The sequence below is a fragment of the Cervus elaphus genome, chromosome 27 (genome assembly GCF_910594005.1).
Source record: "Cervus elaphus chromosome 27, mCerEla1.1, whole genome shotgun sequence".
Classification (NCBI taxonomy): Eukaryota; Metazoa; Chordata; class Mammalia; order Artiodactyla; family Cervidae; genus Cervus; species Cervus elaphus.
The window spans coordinates 59,665,498-59,684,026 of record NC_057841.1 but is presented as its reverse complement, the minus strand read 5'-3'; the positions used below and the strand labels follow the sequence as shown (position 1 = coordinate 59,684,026).

Below are 18,529 nucleotides of genomic sequence, written 5' to 3'. Positions count from 1 at the left end.
TGCTGAACGAATGAATAATCCATCACATGTTTCACTCAGATGCACACAAAAATCAAAACAGCTAAGGCAAGCTGAAAAAATGAGAATTAAATACAGCAGAGGATACCAGAGCAAAGATTCCCTTCCGGCCGAGCTGGAGAGAAGTCGTTCTTTCTCCCAAATGAGTCAGTGTCAAAAAGACTGGTCACTGACACCTACACCACCGTTTCAATGGTAAAGGTGGAAACACAAGATAGCTACCTGGGTCACTTGGGATTGGTGACTGTGCATTTGGCTCAGTTGGCAAAGAAGCTGCCTGCAATGTAGGAGACCCAGGTTCAATCCCTGGGTGGGGAAGATTCCTTGGAGAAGGAAATGGCAACCCACTTCAGTATTCTCACTGGGAGAAACCCATAAACAGAGGAGCCTGGCGGACTACGGTCCCTGGGGTCGTAAAGAGTTGGACACGACTGAAGCGACTTAGCACATGTTAATTAAAATGACTTCACGGATTGCTGTGTGTGTTGAGGGCACAGGCAGGGATGGACTCACATGAAAGATGTGGGGAGGGGAGACGGAGTTTCAGGACATCTAAGTTGGCTTTAAAAAAGGGAAATTACTGGTTTGAGAAGAATATTCTATTTCTGGTATACTTAGTAAGTGGACTGATAAGAATAACTAAAATATTTGGTTTTAATGACTATCCCAGGAATTTTCTGAAGTCTGGTATGGTAACCAGAGCAGTGGTAAAGTTTTAAAATAAAGCTACCAAAGGACATGACAATTGCAGATTCTAACAATTCGGTAGAAAAGTTACATGAAATATTTCAATGTTTCAGAGAACGCTGACGGAAGTAAAAGGCATTTTTGGGTTTCTTACTTTGAAAACAGAAGTTTTCAGAAAGTAAGAGCTGCTATTGTGATGGGGAACAAGAGAAAAGAAAACTAAATAAAGGAAAAATACAGCTGAGTAAAAACTGCCTTGGACTATATATAGACTGGGCACCATTATCGAAACAGAAAATAAATGAACTGCTACCTACATATGACAAGACCTGATCTGTCCAGATGGGAACTCTGAGCTGTCATCCTTGACACCAGCACCTGGACTTCCCATGGGAAACACCTCAAACCCAACTCTGCCAGAGTCGAAGTCATAATCTTCCAACACCAAAGCAGTTCACAGAACCTCGTCTTCCTCGTTAACAGCATCGCGATCCATTCCTGGTTCAAATCTGAACCTGCCACCCCCGTCCCCTCCTCAACCTTTCAGCACGGTGGTCACCCCTGTTCCCACCTCTCGCTGAAAAGGCTTCTCTGTGGGGCACTCACCTCTCCCCGCACTTCTCTCCAGGTTTCCCTGGCCTCAGGCTCACTCAGCCCTGTTCAGAACAGCCTTTACAGCTCTGCCAAGGGACTCTTTCGAGAGAACAGATTTGGCCATGTCAGTCCCTTCTGGATGGCCCCTCTGGTGCTCCGGTCTGGCTGCAGAAGGGACCGAGCCCCGGCCCTGGCAGGTTCCCGCTGAGCCTGACCCTGTGTCCTGCTGGCGGCTTGCAAGCCCACTGTGCTTCTCTCATCACGGTGCCACCCGCTTTCTCCCTCCGGAAACCTCTGTGTTGGGCGTGCCCGACTAAACCTCACTCATTATTTTGGATCCACTGGAAAAGTCACCCATTCCACAAGGTCCTCTCTTGCAGCCTCCCTCCCCCTACTGGAGCCCAGCAATTGGACAGAAGAACAGGCTCACTCCCCTAAGGCAGCACTTAAATACCTCCTGGCACTCCCGACCTATTTAAGCTGAGCCCAAGGCGGACAGGGTCCATGCACTGCTCATCTCTGCGGCTTCCTCTCCACCACTGAACACATTTCCCGGCACGCAACAGAAGCCTGGGTTTTTTTAAATGACCAAATGAAGCGGATGGTGAAAACAAACTCCTTTTTAAAACAGTCTAAGCTTTCAGAACCACACACGGTTCTGTATGGTTATCATAATCATCAATTTTGCACTTAAGAATTATCAAGATAACAATGTCGGTGGCCAGTTAACCCATTCGGTACTGAAACGTTTGAACCTAAACTTGCTTTTTCTCTTTGAGCCACAATATTTCAAATAAAGGGGGCAAGAATGAAGTAGAAGAATGAAACTTAGTCCATTTAGATACCATTAAAGGGTTTGGTACAGCTTCCCTGGTGGTTTAGATAGTAAAGAATCCGCCGGCAATGCAAGAGACCTGGGTTTGATCTCTGGGTCAGGAAGATACCTGGGAGAAGGGAATGGCAATCTACTCCAGTATTCTTGCCTGGAGAATCCCATGGACAGAGGAGCCTGGCGGGCTACAGCCTATGGGGTCACAAGAGTTGGATACGGCTTACTGACTAACCACCACCACCACCGCCACCAGTGGGTGTGGTACGACCACACGCAGACTAAGACGAGATTTAGAGCACCCTGGGATTTTATCTTCTAGCTCTGTGTTGATATATAAGCTGCTGGTGGGCACGTACTCAGCACCTGGGCTCCTCAGGTCTTTAAGAAGAACTGTACAATTCCTGAGAGAGGTAGGCTTCAGTTCAAGACCTTGCCGTAACCTTTTACACCAGGCATGAAACATACAAACTATCTGATAAAGTGAAAGTGTTAGTCCCTCAGTGGTGTCTGACTCTTTGTGACCCCACAGACTGTGTAGCCCGCCAGGGTTCCTTTGTCCCTGGAGTTCTCCAGGCAAGAACACTGGAGTGGGTTGTCATTCCCTTCTCCAGAGAATCTTCCCGATCCAGGGATCGAACGCGGGTCTCCTGCCTTGCAGGCAGATTCTTCACTATCTGAGTCGCCTGGGAAGCCCAATCTGATAAATGTCAGCCAAATCAATTGGGGACTCTGAAGAGATTAGTATTGAGTATTCATGCTCTTCTGAAATTAAATCTTTAAGATTTTTAATCTTAAATATGTCTCACTTCTCAAGAATTTATGAAGCAGAAAATGAAAACCCTAATGGATTCGCAGACAAGCGCACTGCTCTCTCCTACAGTCAGTGCACGGCCACGAGCCCCAGAGAAGTGGAGGACGGATGACTGAGCACCTCCCAAGGTGCCTGCTCTCACAGTCGCGTGGCGTGGCGGGGATGGCCTGGTCTCTGCCCAGCAGGCAGCAGCAGAACAAAGTGAGGTGCTGGATTTTGCTGGAACTAAGATTCAGGAAAACTGTTTAGAAGGAGAGACTGATTTGGAAGGTAAGGAAATTCCAGGTAATTCAACCCATTTTGGAGTGGTTCTTTGTACCTGATCAAGTGTCTTAAAAAGAAAACAGCAATGCTGCATTTTTCACAGATTTGGTTTCTTTTGTTCAGAAAGGCATAGGAGTGGAGCTCTGTTTCACTGATATGTACCTCTTTACTGCTTCCCACTGAATAAACCTTGACAAATTAGGGAGAAACGGCAGAAATGTTACACTACCAGCTAACACGTGTGCGTGCCAAGTTGCTTCAGTTATGTCCGACCCTTTGTGACCCCATGGACTAGCCCGCCAGGCTCCTCTGTCCATGGAATTCTCCAGGCAAGAATACTGGAGTGGGTAGCCATTTCCTGCTCCAGGGGATCTTCCCGACCCAGGCACTGAACCCACCTCTAGCAGCTGCAGCACCGGCAGGTAGGTTCTTTACACCAGTGCTGCAAATACCACACTGGCACAGCTCAGGCCAGCCAGGCTCCGTCCGTGGTCTACATCCTATCCTCCGAGTCCCAGGGATGAACAAGGGGGGCTCCCGAGTGCTGCGTGGTCTGGAAAGAGGAACGGGGAATGTCGGAGTGGAGCTTGGAGGGGCTGAAATGAGGAACCGCCCAGGCATTTAGCAAGGGACTACCCTCTCCAAACGAGGGGCTTCCCTGGCGGCTCAGACAGTAAAGCGGCTGCCTGCAGTGCAGGAGACCCAGGTTGGATCCCTGGGTCAGGAAGATCCCCTGGAGAAGGAAATGGCAAGCCACTCCAGTATTCTTGCCTGGAAAATCCCATGGACGGAGGAGTCTGGTAGGCCCCAGTCCATGGGGTCACACAGAGTCGGATACGACTGAGTGACCTCACCTCACCCTCTGCAAACAGGAGTGGGGGCAGGCCTGAGGCTGGAGGCACCGTTCTGCTGATGCCTCTCAAGCCAAGTTCTCTCTGCTTTCTAACCACGGGCATCAACTTCCTAACAACATTGCCACCACCGGCCAGCCGAGTCACCACTTGTCAAGCATTTACTTCATCAGGTCTATGCACGCCTCCAGAAAACCAGGCCATGATTTTTCATATTCCTAATGTATCCTAGTACAGCCCTTTGCAATTGCGCTGCTCTTGCTCCTGGGGCCTTGCAGTACCTCATGACAAGTTCTCTTCAGGCTGCCCTGGCATCACGCTACCAGCCGGAACACGGCCACAATGCTATGTGAGGTCCTTTCTGAGCAAAAGACCAAGGTCGTGCCATCGGTTAAGCCTTTGTTTTAATAAAATGGTCATTATTACTCATACCTCTCTTTGAAAAGTGAAACGGTAACGCACGAAAAAACATCAGACAAGACTGTCTTTTGTTTTTAATGGGAAAAAGGGGTGTGACTATTTTAAGCAAATTATGCTAAGAAACAGCAGAATTATAAATAGAATATTAAGGGGGAAAGTGGGAGGACACATATCTAAAGCACTTATGGCAGCAATTTTATGCTCACTAAAACTCTGGGAAGTAGGCAAAAGTCAGCATTATTACTGGTCAAAGACAAAAATGAGGCCTACGTACCTTAAACTATCTAATTTTGACCAAGGGTAAGACACATCCCTAAACACACCCTGGACTTCTATTTTGATTGAATCCTGAATTGCTGGGCTTTCTGTTTAACTTGACTGATAAAAGCCCCTCTCACTCCTGCGCCTCAAAGCAGAATTCTCTCTACCGTGCACGGGTGGCTGAGGAACCCGGGAAGGGGGTCTGAGATTTGAGACAGCCACAGGCTCCCCCGTAGGAGGGCTCGGGCCAGACTTCCCAGTCAGCTCAGCAAGGTGCTCAACTAACCAGTGCAGTGAGGTAAGAAGATGTGAGAAACCTGATGAAAGTGAAAGAGAGTGAAAAAGCTGGCTTAAAACTCAACGTTCAGAAAACTAAGATCACAGCATCCGGTCCCATCACTTCATGGCAAATAGATGGGGGAACAATGGAAACAGTGACAGACTTTCATCTTCTTGGGCTCCAAAATCACCGCAGATTCACTGCAATTTCATGGCTACAATTAAAAAGATGCTTGCTCCTTGGAAGAAAAGCTATGACCAACCTAGACAGCATATTAAAAAGCAGAGACATTATTCTGCCGACAAAGGTCCATCTAGTCAAACCTATGGTATTTCCAGTAGTCACGTATGGATATGAGAGTTGGACTATAAAGAAAGCTGAGCGCAGAAGAATTGATGTTTTGAACTGTGGTGCTGAAGAAGACGCTTGAAAGTCCCTTGGACTGCAAGGAGATCCAACCAGTCAGTCTTAAAGGAAATCAACCCTGAATATTCATTGGAAGGACTGATGCTGAAGCTAAAACTCCAATACCTGGGCCACCTGATGCAAAGAGCGGACTCATTTGAAAAGACCCTGATGCTGGGAAAGATTGAAGGTGGGAGGAGAAGGGGATGACAGAGGATGAGATGGTTGGATGGCATCACCGACTTGATGGACATGAGTTTGAGCACGCTCTGGGAGTTGGTGATGGACAGGAAAGCCTAGCGTGCTGCGGTCCACAGGGTCACAAAGACTCGGACACGACTGAGCTACTGAACTGAAGAAAATGTGAGGCTAGGCAACCTGGTGTAGACTTACTGCTCACATTTATGAACCAAATGAAAAGAAAGATCAAAATACTATCAGATCACACATATACATGAACTTTAAATCTACCTGAAGACTTCTTTTTAACATACATTTTCAGAAGGTTTAAGGGATATACTAATATGATCCCATGGAGAAAATGTCACTCCAACAGGGAGAAAAAAAAAAAAGAAAACCACAAAGCTAATGCCTAAAAGCAAACCTTTATTAGTTTAACTTTTAGTTGGCACAAGACACCACACGTTTATTCACTGGAGCTGGAGTAAATATCCGCAGCAAATGTACTACAATTTCAAGGAAAGAACTGCGTTTGTATTAGTGTGCTGGGCGCAGGGAGACATGCTGTGAATAGAAAATAAGTCAGAGGGGGCATCTTGCCACGAGACCCCTGAAGGCAGAGTTTAAAAAAATGTGACGGCTGCTTCAAGCCCTGCTCATTCCATAGATTTCTGACTTGAACATCACTTCTCATCTTATTTTCTATCACCAGAGTGTATTTATTAAAAGCACAAAAGTCAAGGGGTCGTCAATCGGAAAAAACATTTTAACTAAAAAAAAAGTTAATAGGTCACAAGGTCAAACTGGGATGGCTGCCTTAAGCGAACACGGGGCATGGACAGTACCGTACGGGGGCACCGAGTCTCTGGCACCGTCCTCGCCACATAGCACCTGGCTGCCTAGATGGAGAGGGAGACGACACGGCTTTCACCGTCACGTCTGAGTCACCCTCGTCCCCCCTGCATGCCCGTGACCGCGCTTACTTACTGTGGTCAATGTAGAACGTCCGGCCATCCAAGTGAATCCTTTCTTCCCAGCCAGGCTGGTATCAGGGGAAGAGAGACACAGAAGACAAACATTAGCCGGCAGTTCCAAAATCAAAGGCAAACGCTAGAGATTCGAGGGCACCTTCTCCCCTGGGGTACATCTTTCCATAAGGAATAAATGAAATGGAAACATTTCAAATGAACTTCAGCACATGTTCTATAGTTTCAGCTGCACTCGCTGGATGATGAACAGGGAACAGGGGTTCTTATTTCAAAAGTTTCAAAGGGAAATTCCAGCACACTGTGAGACAGTTGAGCCTGGGGTTGAATAGTTCATTTAATTAACTGTATATTTATTGAGTAGTAAAGGGAGCAGGAAGGTTGATATAAAATGTGAGAGACGGATGCTATATCTATGTCATCAGGTGGCCGAACAATCTAATATGGCAATTCTCTGTTGTGAACTCTCACTACTCAGGACTCAGGAACCAACAGATCTGGATAATTTTTCCAAGGTCAAGCTGGGATGCCTTCATTATCTGGACTGTGCCCATGTGCTACTGAAGTCTAGAATCCAGCAGACCTAGACAGCCTGCCATCTTCCACCTTCTAAACCCGCTCTCCAGTCTCTCCTCTGGGCTCCTTCCATCTAAACCCTAGAACCCAACATGTGGGGAGTGTGGGATGTTGGTATAACCTGGTGAATAAAGACTTCACCCTGATCTTTCGCGCTTCAAATTTGGCTGTGTATATAATACCATACAGCAGGCAATAGAAAGGTTCTTGGGAAACAATCACCAAAAAAATTCCCAGCACCTTTCCACTTTAAAGTAGTCTTGGAGTGGGCACCACTCCCCACCTTTCCGCCCCTGTAAGGGTTTTTAAAAAATTGGGGGGTGGGTGGGTGGGTCAAGAAGCATGGAGAAGGTTTCATTCAAAATTTAACTTGGGGTGAATAGCTTTTCTCTCACTCAGGCCCCAAAAGAGAACTGATAAAAAATTAGATTTATAAACAGTCATCGACAAGGGGGAATCTGCAGGATAAAGGACTTAGAGAAACCTTCTGCAATTACTTACGCCTTTTTCTCCCACAGTTTTTAATATTTTTATTCCTATGACTAAATCAGCAGTATGGATGGAAATCAATGGTTGCTAAGTTACAAAATAAATGTGTGCTGCTTAACTCGCCACCTGCAGAGAAAGCCTCCAACATCCTAGCGGCCAGGTGTACCTTCCGCTAGCGAGAGGGCAGCCACTCCGACACCTTTTTCAGAAGAGCTACGTGCGGTGTGAACTGTGTAAACTGACTCTGTTAAGAACTCACAGACCAAAGGGGACTCAAAACACCCGGAGAAGGAGAAGATCACAGGGCTTCCCTATCAATACTGAGCCCATGACTCAGGAAACATTTTCAGACTGGCCTGTGGGTCTCCAGTGTACTCACAGGAAGAGGGCCAAGGTCATTGGGGTTTAAGGATGCCTTTGACCGCATGTGTACTGGAAATTTCAGGCGTGGATCTTCCTGAAAGAAAAATGCAAAAGGCAGAAGAGGTTAGGAGTCACCGTCCCTGAGCAGCGCTGGTCCCGCCCTTCGGGAGGCGTGTGCTCCACAGCGACCAGGCTGCTTGTACGCGGGATGCACTCCTGCTGCGTGGGGGAGGGGAGGATCCCACCTCGGCGTAGGAAGCCTGACACCCCAGCTCTCAAAAACGATTCCACTCTTCCTCCTTGTCCTCGATGAAAGGAAGAGAGTAAGAAGTAGAAGGTTTTCCCAAGACCTGGAGCAGATGAAGAGGAAGCGGGTTCCAGCAGTGATGTCACCATGGAAACCAGGGTGGAGGATGCTGGTGAAGACGAGGCTCTGGTCCACAGGGAGGGGGTGGGGACGCTGGTTTGTACAGCTCCCTCTGGACCCTGAGCTCCGGGGTGAGGGCAGCTCGCCTGTTAGCAACAGCCTCTCCATCAGCACTTGAGTCGCTATTGCTCCCTTCCACCCTCTCTTCAGCTAAAGCTGGAAACCAGTCTGGTCGGACTGCCCAGTCATGAACTGCCCCAGGCTTAGCTGGCAACATCTCATCAAGTCACAACCCCAGGAGAGAACTTCACTGGGATTCTTGACCAAGTTCTACAAATTAGATCTTAAAAGTTCACAAAATACTTTTCTTAAGGGATGTGCTTTATCAGATACCACACAGAACCAATGAAAGAGAAATACATGCCCTGACATCTTGGGTCATGCTTTATAACTTACAAAGAGCAGTCAGATGTATGATCCTGCAGCTACCTTGCCAGAAGGTTGGGCTGCTCCCTTAGACAAGGAAACTGAGTCTCACAGAGAACAAGAACTTGCCCAGAGGTTCTGGTTTACAGTCTAGCAGTTGCCCCTTCACCTGTACAGACCCAATTAAAAATGCAGGGCAACCTAGGAATCCCTATTTTAAAGTCAAAAGATTAGAAAACAAACAAAATGATAATCTTTTAAACTCAAACGACTAGAAAACAAAAAGATAATATTAACCAAATAAGCCTAATAGAAAAACAAAAAGTCATCCTAAAATCTTAAAAAAAAAAACTCAAAAAACACTGTATTTCAATAATGCTAAAGCCTTTGTTGCTCTTAAAATTACTAAAAGGTTTTCTGCCTCAGCATTTCCCCAAGTCAGCAAGAAAATGAAATAGTTGGTATAAAACTGAGAAAAAAACAAAACAAAACTGGGAAAATAATAAAACTCACTTTTGGTTGGACATATGAAGTTACATATGATTACATACCAAGACTGTATTAAACATCTCCTGGATTATGGCGCGTGACTGCTAATGGGTATGGGGTTTCCTTTGGCGGGATGGAAATGTCCTGTAACTGATGATGGTGATGGCCACACACATGTGTGAAGCTCTAATCATTCCGAGGTACATTTCAAATGGGTGAAATGTATGGGATGTGCACAATACCTCGACAAAGCTTTAAAAATGTTTCTCCCAAATGAACAGTCTAAACCGTTGGTATCACCAGGTAATAACAAAGTGACAGATTTAGGGGCTGGCAAGAATGACAAGAAAAATCACCCGCATACAAATCAACCTGTGCTTTCTGTCAGCTATAAGCAAACTGTTACAGAAGCAATAAGTCATATTAGCAGTTTTTGATGGAAATCGATCTTGAACCTTTTAAAGGCATAATCAGAGGCCTAAAAAAATTCCAGTATTCTATAGCATACTGGAACACCTACAGTGTAAGTTGATATACAGATAGCTTTAGGATTTAGAAGGTCCAAAAAGCTCATCATCTGGTAAACATCTGTAACTGCTTTGTCATGGAAAGAGGAAAACCTTAGAATAGTGACCTCCACCAAACACATCCAAGGCTAACTGTGAGCTGGCCCAAGTAATGTCCCCACCGTGGGGAACCCCGGGCCCCCCCACAGCCCTGGATGATGCTGAATTCAGAGAAAGTCTGAGGCTGGGATCACAAGGCTGGGGCTCCCGGATGCTCCATGCTTGGAATTACACACACAGGCTACTGCGAAAGACAACCTGCTCTTCTGGCAAAGAGCTGCTGATTGAAAGAAGATAAAAGAAACAAACAAACAAAAAACAACTGCAATTAAACAAAAGTGACCAACAGGGGATGGGGGAAAAAGCATGAAGAGTAAAATAAACTCCGTTTCACAGGCAGGTCTGCTAAAATGGCCTGGCACGGAAACCTGGAACTCACAGAATGTGAGGGCTGGAGGCACCTGGGCGGGGAGGTCGGGTCACGTGATTTTATTATACCAACAAAAATCAAAATACTGCCAGCAGCTGCCATCCATCAGGCTCTGTGGACTCAGCCTACGGGGCCCAGGAACCGCCCTCCTATGGAGTCCCCTGACCGACAGAGGGCGCAGCTGGCGGGGCAGGAGACAGCTAGGGCCCACGTGACCTGGGACAACCTGAGGGATGAGAGTCAGCCGGAATCCTAGCGAGGTCTGAATATGAAAGAATGAACCACATGACGTGTGCTGGGCCGTTTGTCCTCGCCTCAGCACAGGAAGAGCCCTCCTTCACAATTACATCAGTATTTCACAACTGTTTCCCTCAAATACAGTTGAAAGGGCTTTTAAACAGAAGGCAAAGATCAACATAAAAAAAAAAGGTTTCGCGGACTTCTCTAGCAGTCCAGTGGTTAAGGCTTCGTCTTCCAAGGCAGGGGGCATAGGTTCAATCCCTGGTTGGGGAACTAAGATCCCACATGTCTCCCCTAACCTGCAATTTCTTAGTGGACTTACTTAAAAATAGATAATATAAGGGCACGCTGGCCGGTTAAAAACACAGTGGTGCTTTTTCCAGCCTGGAAGGGAGCAACCACCAGGCCTGGACTACATGACTTTTATTAGTCTGGACCTGGGTAGAAAAGAAAACAAGCCTAAAACTTAATTAAGGTATAACCTTTCTTATTACAGAAATAAGCCAATGCTTTGTCCTGTTAAAAACATAAATATGTTCTTACACACATGCTTTGAGCTGCTTCTTCAGCAGAAGGAACAGACACACTACAGCCTCCTATAATCTCTTCTCACCTCCCTGGGGGTCTTCCCGAGATCCACAGCTGTCCCACCCCGGTGGGGACCAAGAGATGTGCATTTGACATGTCTGACTTGATTCCCTACAGCAGGCTGGCGCCCTGCCTCCATGATTCATGAGTGCAAGAGGCCGTGTTTTATAACGAGACTCAAAGGGTGTGTGTGTGCGTGTGTCCGACTCTGCGACCCTATGGACTGTAGCCCACCAGGCTCCTTGGTCCATGGGATTCTCCAGGCAAGAATACTGGGGTCAGTTGCCCTTTCCTCCTCCAGGGGATCTTCCCGACCCAGCGATTGAACCTGCATCTCCTGCACTGGCAGGCGGGTTCTTTACCACTAGTACCACCCCGGGGAAGCAAAGGGAAGGCTCCTCTATCAATGTGTTCAAAGGAGAAGCTTCTGGTCAGTGCAGGCCTCGAGAGCACACAGGGTGCAGAGGGAAGACGTCCGTTTTCATTCCTCTCGACCTGTCTGAGCTGTTTTTCTTTCTTTTATGACAATGCGCAAATCTAAGAATAGCTGTTCTCTCTTTAAAAAAAAAAAAAAGAAAGCAACCCCCAAAGCAACTCAACACAGGTTTTAAGCTGAATATTATCTTCCCGTTTCTCCCCACCCCTCCACCTTTTGTCAGACTAAACACGCGTTCGGAGCGCGTGCTCCGCCGCCAGCGCTGCGGATGGGCCTTTGTTTAGCGGGGATGACGCAGCCGCGTCAGGACATCCGTGCTGAGCGCGGAGGGGTCGTGACGGCTGGTGGACCTCTCTGTTGCTACCTTCAGGATTTTCACGACAGCAGCCACAAAGAAACGCTGTTTTAACAAATTGAAATTTGAAAAATCAGTGAGTCACGAGTATCTGGTAGAAAGGGGCAATGGGAAATTCAAACTGGGCCTCATTCAGCAACAACGCAGGCAACAAACAAAGCGGGTGCTAATATTTAACAGGAAACCTGCCCAGCTGCAATTGGCGCTGCAGCTGTGGCGTGAAAGGCTGTGGAAAGGTTAGGGGATCTGATTACTAAGCTAGTTCAAACTACTAAAATCATAGCTTATGTTGGCAGGCCACAGTGGCTCCATACACTAATCCATCTACTTTCACAGTATTTACCCCTATCTTTGGAGCTCCCATTTCTGGCTGAGGAACTGAAATCCCAGCAGTGCTGTACCAAGTAGAAATGGGTTCAGTAGCAGGGCTGCTACAGGTTCTACGTCCCTGAGGGGAAAAAAAAAAAAGACTTTAAAACCAATCTCTATTTCCCAAGGAGCTTGCTATCTATTACTCTCCTGTTGCCACAAACCTGTAATCTTATCTTCAGATGAAACTGCTATTTATCACACGTCTGAGAAGGAGTGATGAGTTTACCAAATGAATGCTACCAGATCTGAATTTTAAATTCTCTTTGCAGGTTATTCCTTTACTCCAAAATTGGAGTGGTTCTCACTGAGGGGTGTTGGGAAACGCCTGGGGGCCTCCGGGGTTCTCAGTATGATGGGTGGGGGAGGGGGCAGTGGCTATTAGGATTCGGCGGCAGGGGCCAAGGATGTTAAATGTCCTGCAGTAACAAGCACAGTCCTGCCCCAAGTGCTAAGAATGTCCTCGTGAAGACACACCGTACCATGATCCGTGAGATCTGAGAGAACCTAATCCAATTCTCAAGGGACTGAATTACCATCATGCCATGGGCAGAGAGTAAATGACAGTCCAGGTCACTTGGGTCCAGGTCTCTTCCTTCACATGATACTGCTGTTCTAGCAACTGGGTATATTTGGTGTCTTCACTGGAAGTGGGAATTTAAAGCATGTGTTGACTCTTGGTCCAAGACCAAAGAGCCAGGGCCAGTGACAATCACCAAAACTCAACCAGATTTCATGTAATCATCGGTTCTAAACAGCAGTGCAGCACACAGAAAGACTGAGCCCAACTCCATACCTGGATAGTCAGCTGGGGATATAAGGGGAAGGAAGGAAAACAAACCTTCGGGAGCATCAGAAAGAGTCAGAAACCTGAGGACCCACTTCAGGTTAACTACTGGCCTAGAGGTGAAACAGTAGAAAAACACCACTGACTTTAAAAAGAACTCTATGCTACCTTTAATAAGCCACCACTGACTGCCCGAAAGAAAGGAAGAGTGAACAGAGGAATGTAAAGACACGCATACGTCCTTTTCAATAATCTCATTTTTCCCTAAGTTAATACAACACACACATTCTCCCTCGTGCATGATTCAGGGGAACAAGGACGAGTACTGTGATTAAGGAAAAAAAACCGCGACAAGATGCTCACAAGAAAGAGCTATCAAATTTACAAAGTCTCCTAACCTGTGATTAAAAGAATGTAACATAGCACTGGAGGGTAAACACTTATCTGATGCAAACTATACACACTAAAAGGACACATCAAATAAAAACAAAGACGGGTACTGGCAACACAAATGCAAAAAGAAAGTGACACAGAAAAATTCTTTGTAAAAAGATTGGAATTCCCAATAAAGTTACAGCATCCTAAGACAGGAAGCAACAACATCAAAATTCCAGCAATATGGAGCACTACCTTTTTCCAAAACACAGTAAACTGTCAACACTGGAGCTTCCCATGAGCGCTCTGAGGAAAAGGCATCAGTACCCGGGATGGCCGTGAGTCTGTGCCTGTAAATCACCCACTCCCCCCAGCCCCCACGTGCGGAGTCGAGGAGAAGGCTCAGGAGACCCTCAGGGGACACGCTATGGTGCCAGGAAACTTCTCAGCAAGCACCATGGATGCTGAGTCAGGAGATAAAGGGATGGACGCCAGACCCTGGGATGAAAGTGGAGCCAAATAAAGCAGCGGCCTTACCCATGTCGTGGTCTTTGTGTTGTGGTCAATGAAGAAGGGCCGGCCGTTGGGCGCTATCCTCATCTCCCAGCCGGGCGGCAGGAAGCTCTGTGTGACTTTGTGTTGTGGTTTGGGGGAGTTGTAAGGTGATGGCTGTGGGGACTGTGGATTGGAAAGGGTATCTTTCACAGCCCGACGTACGGGTGAGTCCTTGGCGCCCTAAGGAATAATAACGAGCGTTAGAACTCTCATCACGTGCTGGTTCAGAGGGCCATCACGTCCCCGGGGGTCAGGGAATGCTCCTCTCTGAACGGGGACCAGGGGGAAACGCCTAAAAAAACCCTGCTTCTGTCATCTGCTTACTTTAAAAAACAATCTAACTGTGATGCTTTCCTATTGGTTCAATACACAACAATATTAAGTAAGTATAACCACGCTCCTTTGATAGCTGCTCGGTACATACCCCCAAATACTTTTCGGTAGTAACCATTATGGATGGGGATTTTACAGAAGGTGGAGAAAAACGTGCCCCTGCTCTTAATGAGCTCACAGTCTAATGGAGACGGACTGGCAATTTCTGGAGCAGAAAAAAAGCTCTATCAATGGAGACCACCACCAGGGATCGCACAGTTGTTAACCAGGACATCCACATCACAGCCTGGAGGAGGTATCTCCCCGTGCCACTCATCAACCTCCTAAACCCGGGCACAGAGCAGCCCACAGCCAACTTTAAGATGCCCATCACGTTTACAGCGTCAAAGGTTTTAGTCTCCGGCTGTTGTGATATTAAGGGATGTTGCTAAGACCACACAAACAGGAGAGCGCAAAGCGGATGCCCAGCGGTGACTCAGAGATGCAGACACGCATCAGAAACACGAGGCCCACACGATGGAAGACCCTACAGTAGGGAGGGAGAAAGAATGATCGAAGCGACAGCTGTGTGTAAAAACTCAACGGAAGCACTGGGATTGGAAAGAGCTGTTATGTGCGTCTCATGAGGTGACAGGCGGTAAGGAGCGGAACACAAGGATGGAGAGAGTTCGGAAGAGAGGAGCCCCATCCAGCAGGGGGTCGCCGTGGCCACGGCCCCGTGACAGTGAGAATCGGTGTGAGAGTCCAGGGGTGGGAAGCATGGACTGAGGCCTCACCACGAGCACAGCGACGGCCGGAGAGGGAGGCGGCTGCCCCGCGCCCGCCCAGGGCGGAGACAGAAGAGGGGGTGAGGAGGGGTGGGGAGCCGAGTAGCCGTCTCACCTCCAGCGGGGCGGATAAAGTTACTGTTGGCGAGCTGAGGCTACGAGGCCGGCGGATCTGAGGCTCGATTAGGTGGTTGTTACTGTTTGTGGCGGATCCCGATGCGCCGTCTTCTGCGAGCTACGTTGGAGGCAAACACAAGTTAGCGGCGTGCGAGGTGCTCCCTGCGCGGGTGTGGGCCCAGTGACCGCATGGCCAGCGGTCACGAGAGGTCTGGCCTGTGGGCAGCGTGGAGGAGACGACCACACGTGCTAACGGGGGCGGGGGTGGGCGAGGGACGGGGAAACTCACTCCAGGGAAGTAAAGAATGAATCACGAGCCTGGCAGAAGAACCAGCCTCAGAGAAAAGGGGGAGCTGGGAGGGACGCTACCTGCTGGGATCAACGGGCTCTTCCTCTGAAAATCTCTTTTGGGTCAGGTTTTTTTTTTTTAATAAAATGGACCCTCTAGGGAGAGACTGAGTCAGGGACTGATTTCTTTCTTAGGCAAATGTTATGTTTAAAGTAATGCATTTGCAAGAAAAGATTTTCTTTTGATGTGGGTTCCTCAGACGATACCTAAAACTCAGGAATGCGGGGGTCGTGGACATTTTGGCGTCTGAGTGCCTGTGACAGAAGCTGCAGGGCAAACCGCATACCTGCATGATAGGCCGAGTCCAAGTTGTGGTTCGATTGTTATGATTGACATAGTATGTGCGTCCCTTAGCATCTTTCCTCTCTTCCCAGCCCGAAGGCAGGCCCGGCGTGGTGTGTACATAGGCCACTGATGGCTGTTTGTGTAAGAAATCATCATTACTGAATATCCTGCATTTGTTTTTCGATCAGCTTAACAAAGTCATACATACCCCAAGGATTAGCTCTGCTAGACAAAGTGAGTTAATTCTAGTGGTACCGGAAACACTGAATGTCCGGAAAACAGCGACAGGTTTCCGACAGCTTTAAACCGAGGGTGAAATGAACCCCCACCCAAGCTACAGGGCCAAAACCTCACAGGACTCTGCTCCAGGCCACGCAGCCTCCAACGTAGAGGGCTGCTGCCAATGTGATCATAAGGAAGGAGAAGACGATGCCAGGTTGGTTTGGTTACCAAATTTTACTTCAAACCACGTAGAGCTTAAAAGATGTTTCAAACTGTCAAACGTTATCATCTCTGAGAGGGATGCTCTGAGTATCTTTTCCTCAATCTAGCTGCCACTGGAATGTTCTCCTAGCTTATCCCTAAACTCTTCAACAGCTTGGGGCCCTTATATCATGTAACCTTCAGGGTCGGGGAGCGGGTGAGATGCAGAGTCTGTTTTCTATGAGACCCCCTTTTACACCAGTGACCAACCAGAACACCTCAGCTGCCCCGGCCCAGGAGGAGGCAGCCCAGACCTCCCAAGGAACCTGACCGCTGAGGCTGTACTTCCCCCATCCTCCCATGTGGGATTTGTCTCTTTAGAGGGTGAATGGAACGCAGGCAGCTTCCGGGCTGAGAGAGAATGGCTGGCACAGAGGGACTAGATTTAGATGCGCCAGAGGAGATCGCTAAAGGAGTCCTGTGATCTTTCGGCTTCTAAGAAGCAGTCTGAGAAATGCAGGCTGGGTGGAGAAATATTGGGAAAGCAGGATGTCTCAATGACTCATGGAAGCCAAGAGAAGGATGTTTGAGGTTGGTGGTGCCCAGGAAGTCCTGCAGGTACGGATGCTGCATATGAGATCAGCAACTGGGGCAGGGGTGCTGCTCAGGAACAAGAAGCCTCGGCAGTCATGGCTCTTGGGAGAGTGTAAGAGAAACAAGAGGCCTAAACTCAGGAGTAATCTCTACGTGTGGTTACAGAAGGGAGCCACTCCCTTTAGGGCCCATCGTCCCTAATTAGGATCTTCTGAACCTCCAGATGCTTCACCAGGCATATTTTCTTTTCTTTTTTTGTTTAAAATTTATTTTTTTTAATTGAAGGATAATTGCTTTTCAGAATTCCGTTGGTCTCTGCCAAATATCAACATGAATCAGCCATGGGCATACACAGGGTGTATTTTCTTGATGAGGTTGATGATGTTAACCTCTCAGCCCAGCTTCTCCCCGTGTCCATCCCATCTTTCATGTTCACTACCAACATGCCCCCTGGCAAAGAGGGTCCCCCAGTCCACTGTGAAACCTCAAACTGAAAAGCACGATCAGGGAGGCTGCCATGGAATCTGGGGACTGCAGGCAATGAGGCTTAATATCCTACCTCATGAGTTCAACAGCACATTCCAAAAAAAAACACCCCAAAAACTGAGACCATGAAGTGGCTGCCTTAACGCTTATTTCTAAAACACATTAACCCAGCAGGGCAAGCGTATCCGTACGACAACTGCCTGCTAAAGCCTCAGCAAATATTTCTTGACGTTATTCCAGATAAAGTCCCCAAGGTCCCGTAATGGTAATTTCAAGACTCTGACAACGTAGCATCCTGAACGGAGGTGCAGGGATACAACAAGAGCAGAAGAGACACCAGCATGCAGGCTGGATCCTTCTGCATTAAAGACAGAGGAACCTGTCTATGGCTGAAAGCTCTTTCCGCCCTCCTCCTCTTGCTGTGGCACCAACACAAAAGAGCTATTTCCAGGCTACTTTTGATGTGGGCACTATGGCAACGGACTCTGCTGACCTAAGGGGGAACCCAAGTTGTAACCTAAGTTAGTGGTCAATTAGCATTTCTGGCCAAATACATGTTATCAAGCCTTGACCTACTGTTGTTTACATGAGGGCCAAATATGTTTTGGCTGAATGGAATACCAAATGGTATTTGCTGCTTTTCTCCTCCTCGAGTTATTTTTTTGGGGAGAGGCAATTAGATAAGCCTTCGGAAAACTCCATTCTGGAAAACTTAAGGATAGTTTTACAGTTATAGTATCCCTGGAAAGGAGGTTTATGGGGAGGCTAATAAACAAAAATAACTGGGATGTGTCATGGATAATCTCAGGACTGAGCTCTAAAGCTGGGAGACTTCCAGCAGAGTAGTCCAGCAACTAGGTTACTTTCATAGGGCCATAGTTAATAGGACTAATCAGTTTATGGAAAACTAGGAGTGTCGTGGAGAACATGACATTTGAATCAAATGTGCATTCTACCTTGTATAGAGAAGTGACTTGGCAACCTATAATCTAGTTCCACTGATGCAAGGTGGTGTTATTAAAATGCTTCTTTATAGGTTTCTTTCCAAATGGCCATGAAGAACCACCTGTGTGGACGACTCCATCTGTGACTCAAAACAACGCCTCCCACAGCTGGGGAGGAGCGGGGCTCAGCTTCTGTGAAGAGACCAGGGCAGTGGCCCAGCCCGGAGCCAA

General features: G+C 47.6%; 1 protein-coding gene across 14 annotated transcripts in view; it reads right to left on the bottom strand.

The window, feature by feature from the left end:
• Nucleotides 1-18,529, bottom strand: part of NEDD4L (NEDD4 like E3 ubiquitin protein ligase) — a 365,506-nt gene that overhangs the window by 43,265 nt on the left and 303,712 nt on the right. For 7 of the 14 annotated variants that reach the window (XM_043889411.1, XM_043889412.1, XM_043889413.1 and 4 more), the window contains 5 exons: nt 15,853-15,984; nt 15,216-15,335; nt 13,983-14,180; nt 8,034-8,111; nt 6,591-6,645 (listed from right to left, as the gene is read on the bottom strand). In XM_043889411.1, coding sequence (XP_043745346.1) covers nt 6,591-6,645; nt 8,034-8,111; nt 13,983-14,180; nt 15,216-15,335; nt 15,853-15,984 — 583 coding nt within the window. Of the gene's footprint in view, nt 1-6,448; nt 6,503-6,590; nt 6,646-8,033; nt 8,112-13,982; nt 14,181-15,215; nt 15,336-15,852; nt 15,985-18,529 lie in introns of all 14 variants that reach the window. The other 7 variants (XM_043889410.1, XM_043889401.1, XM_043889404.1 and 4 more) reach the window with 5 other exon arrangements.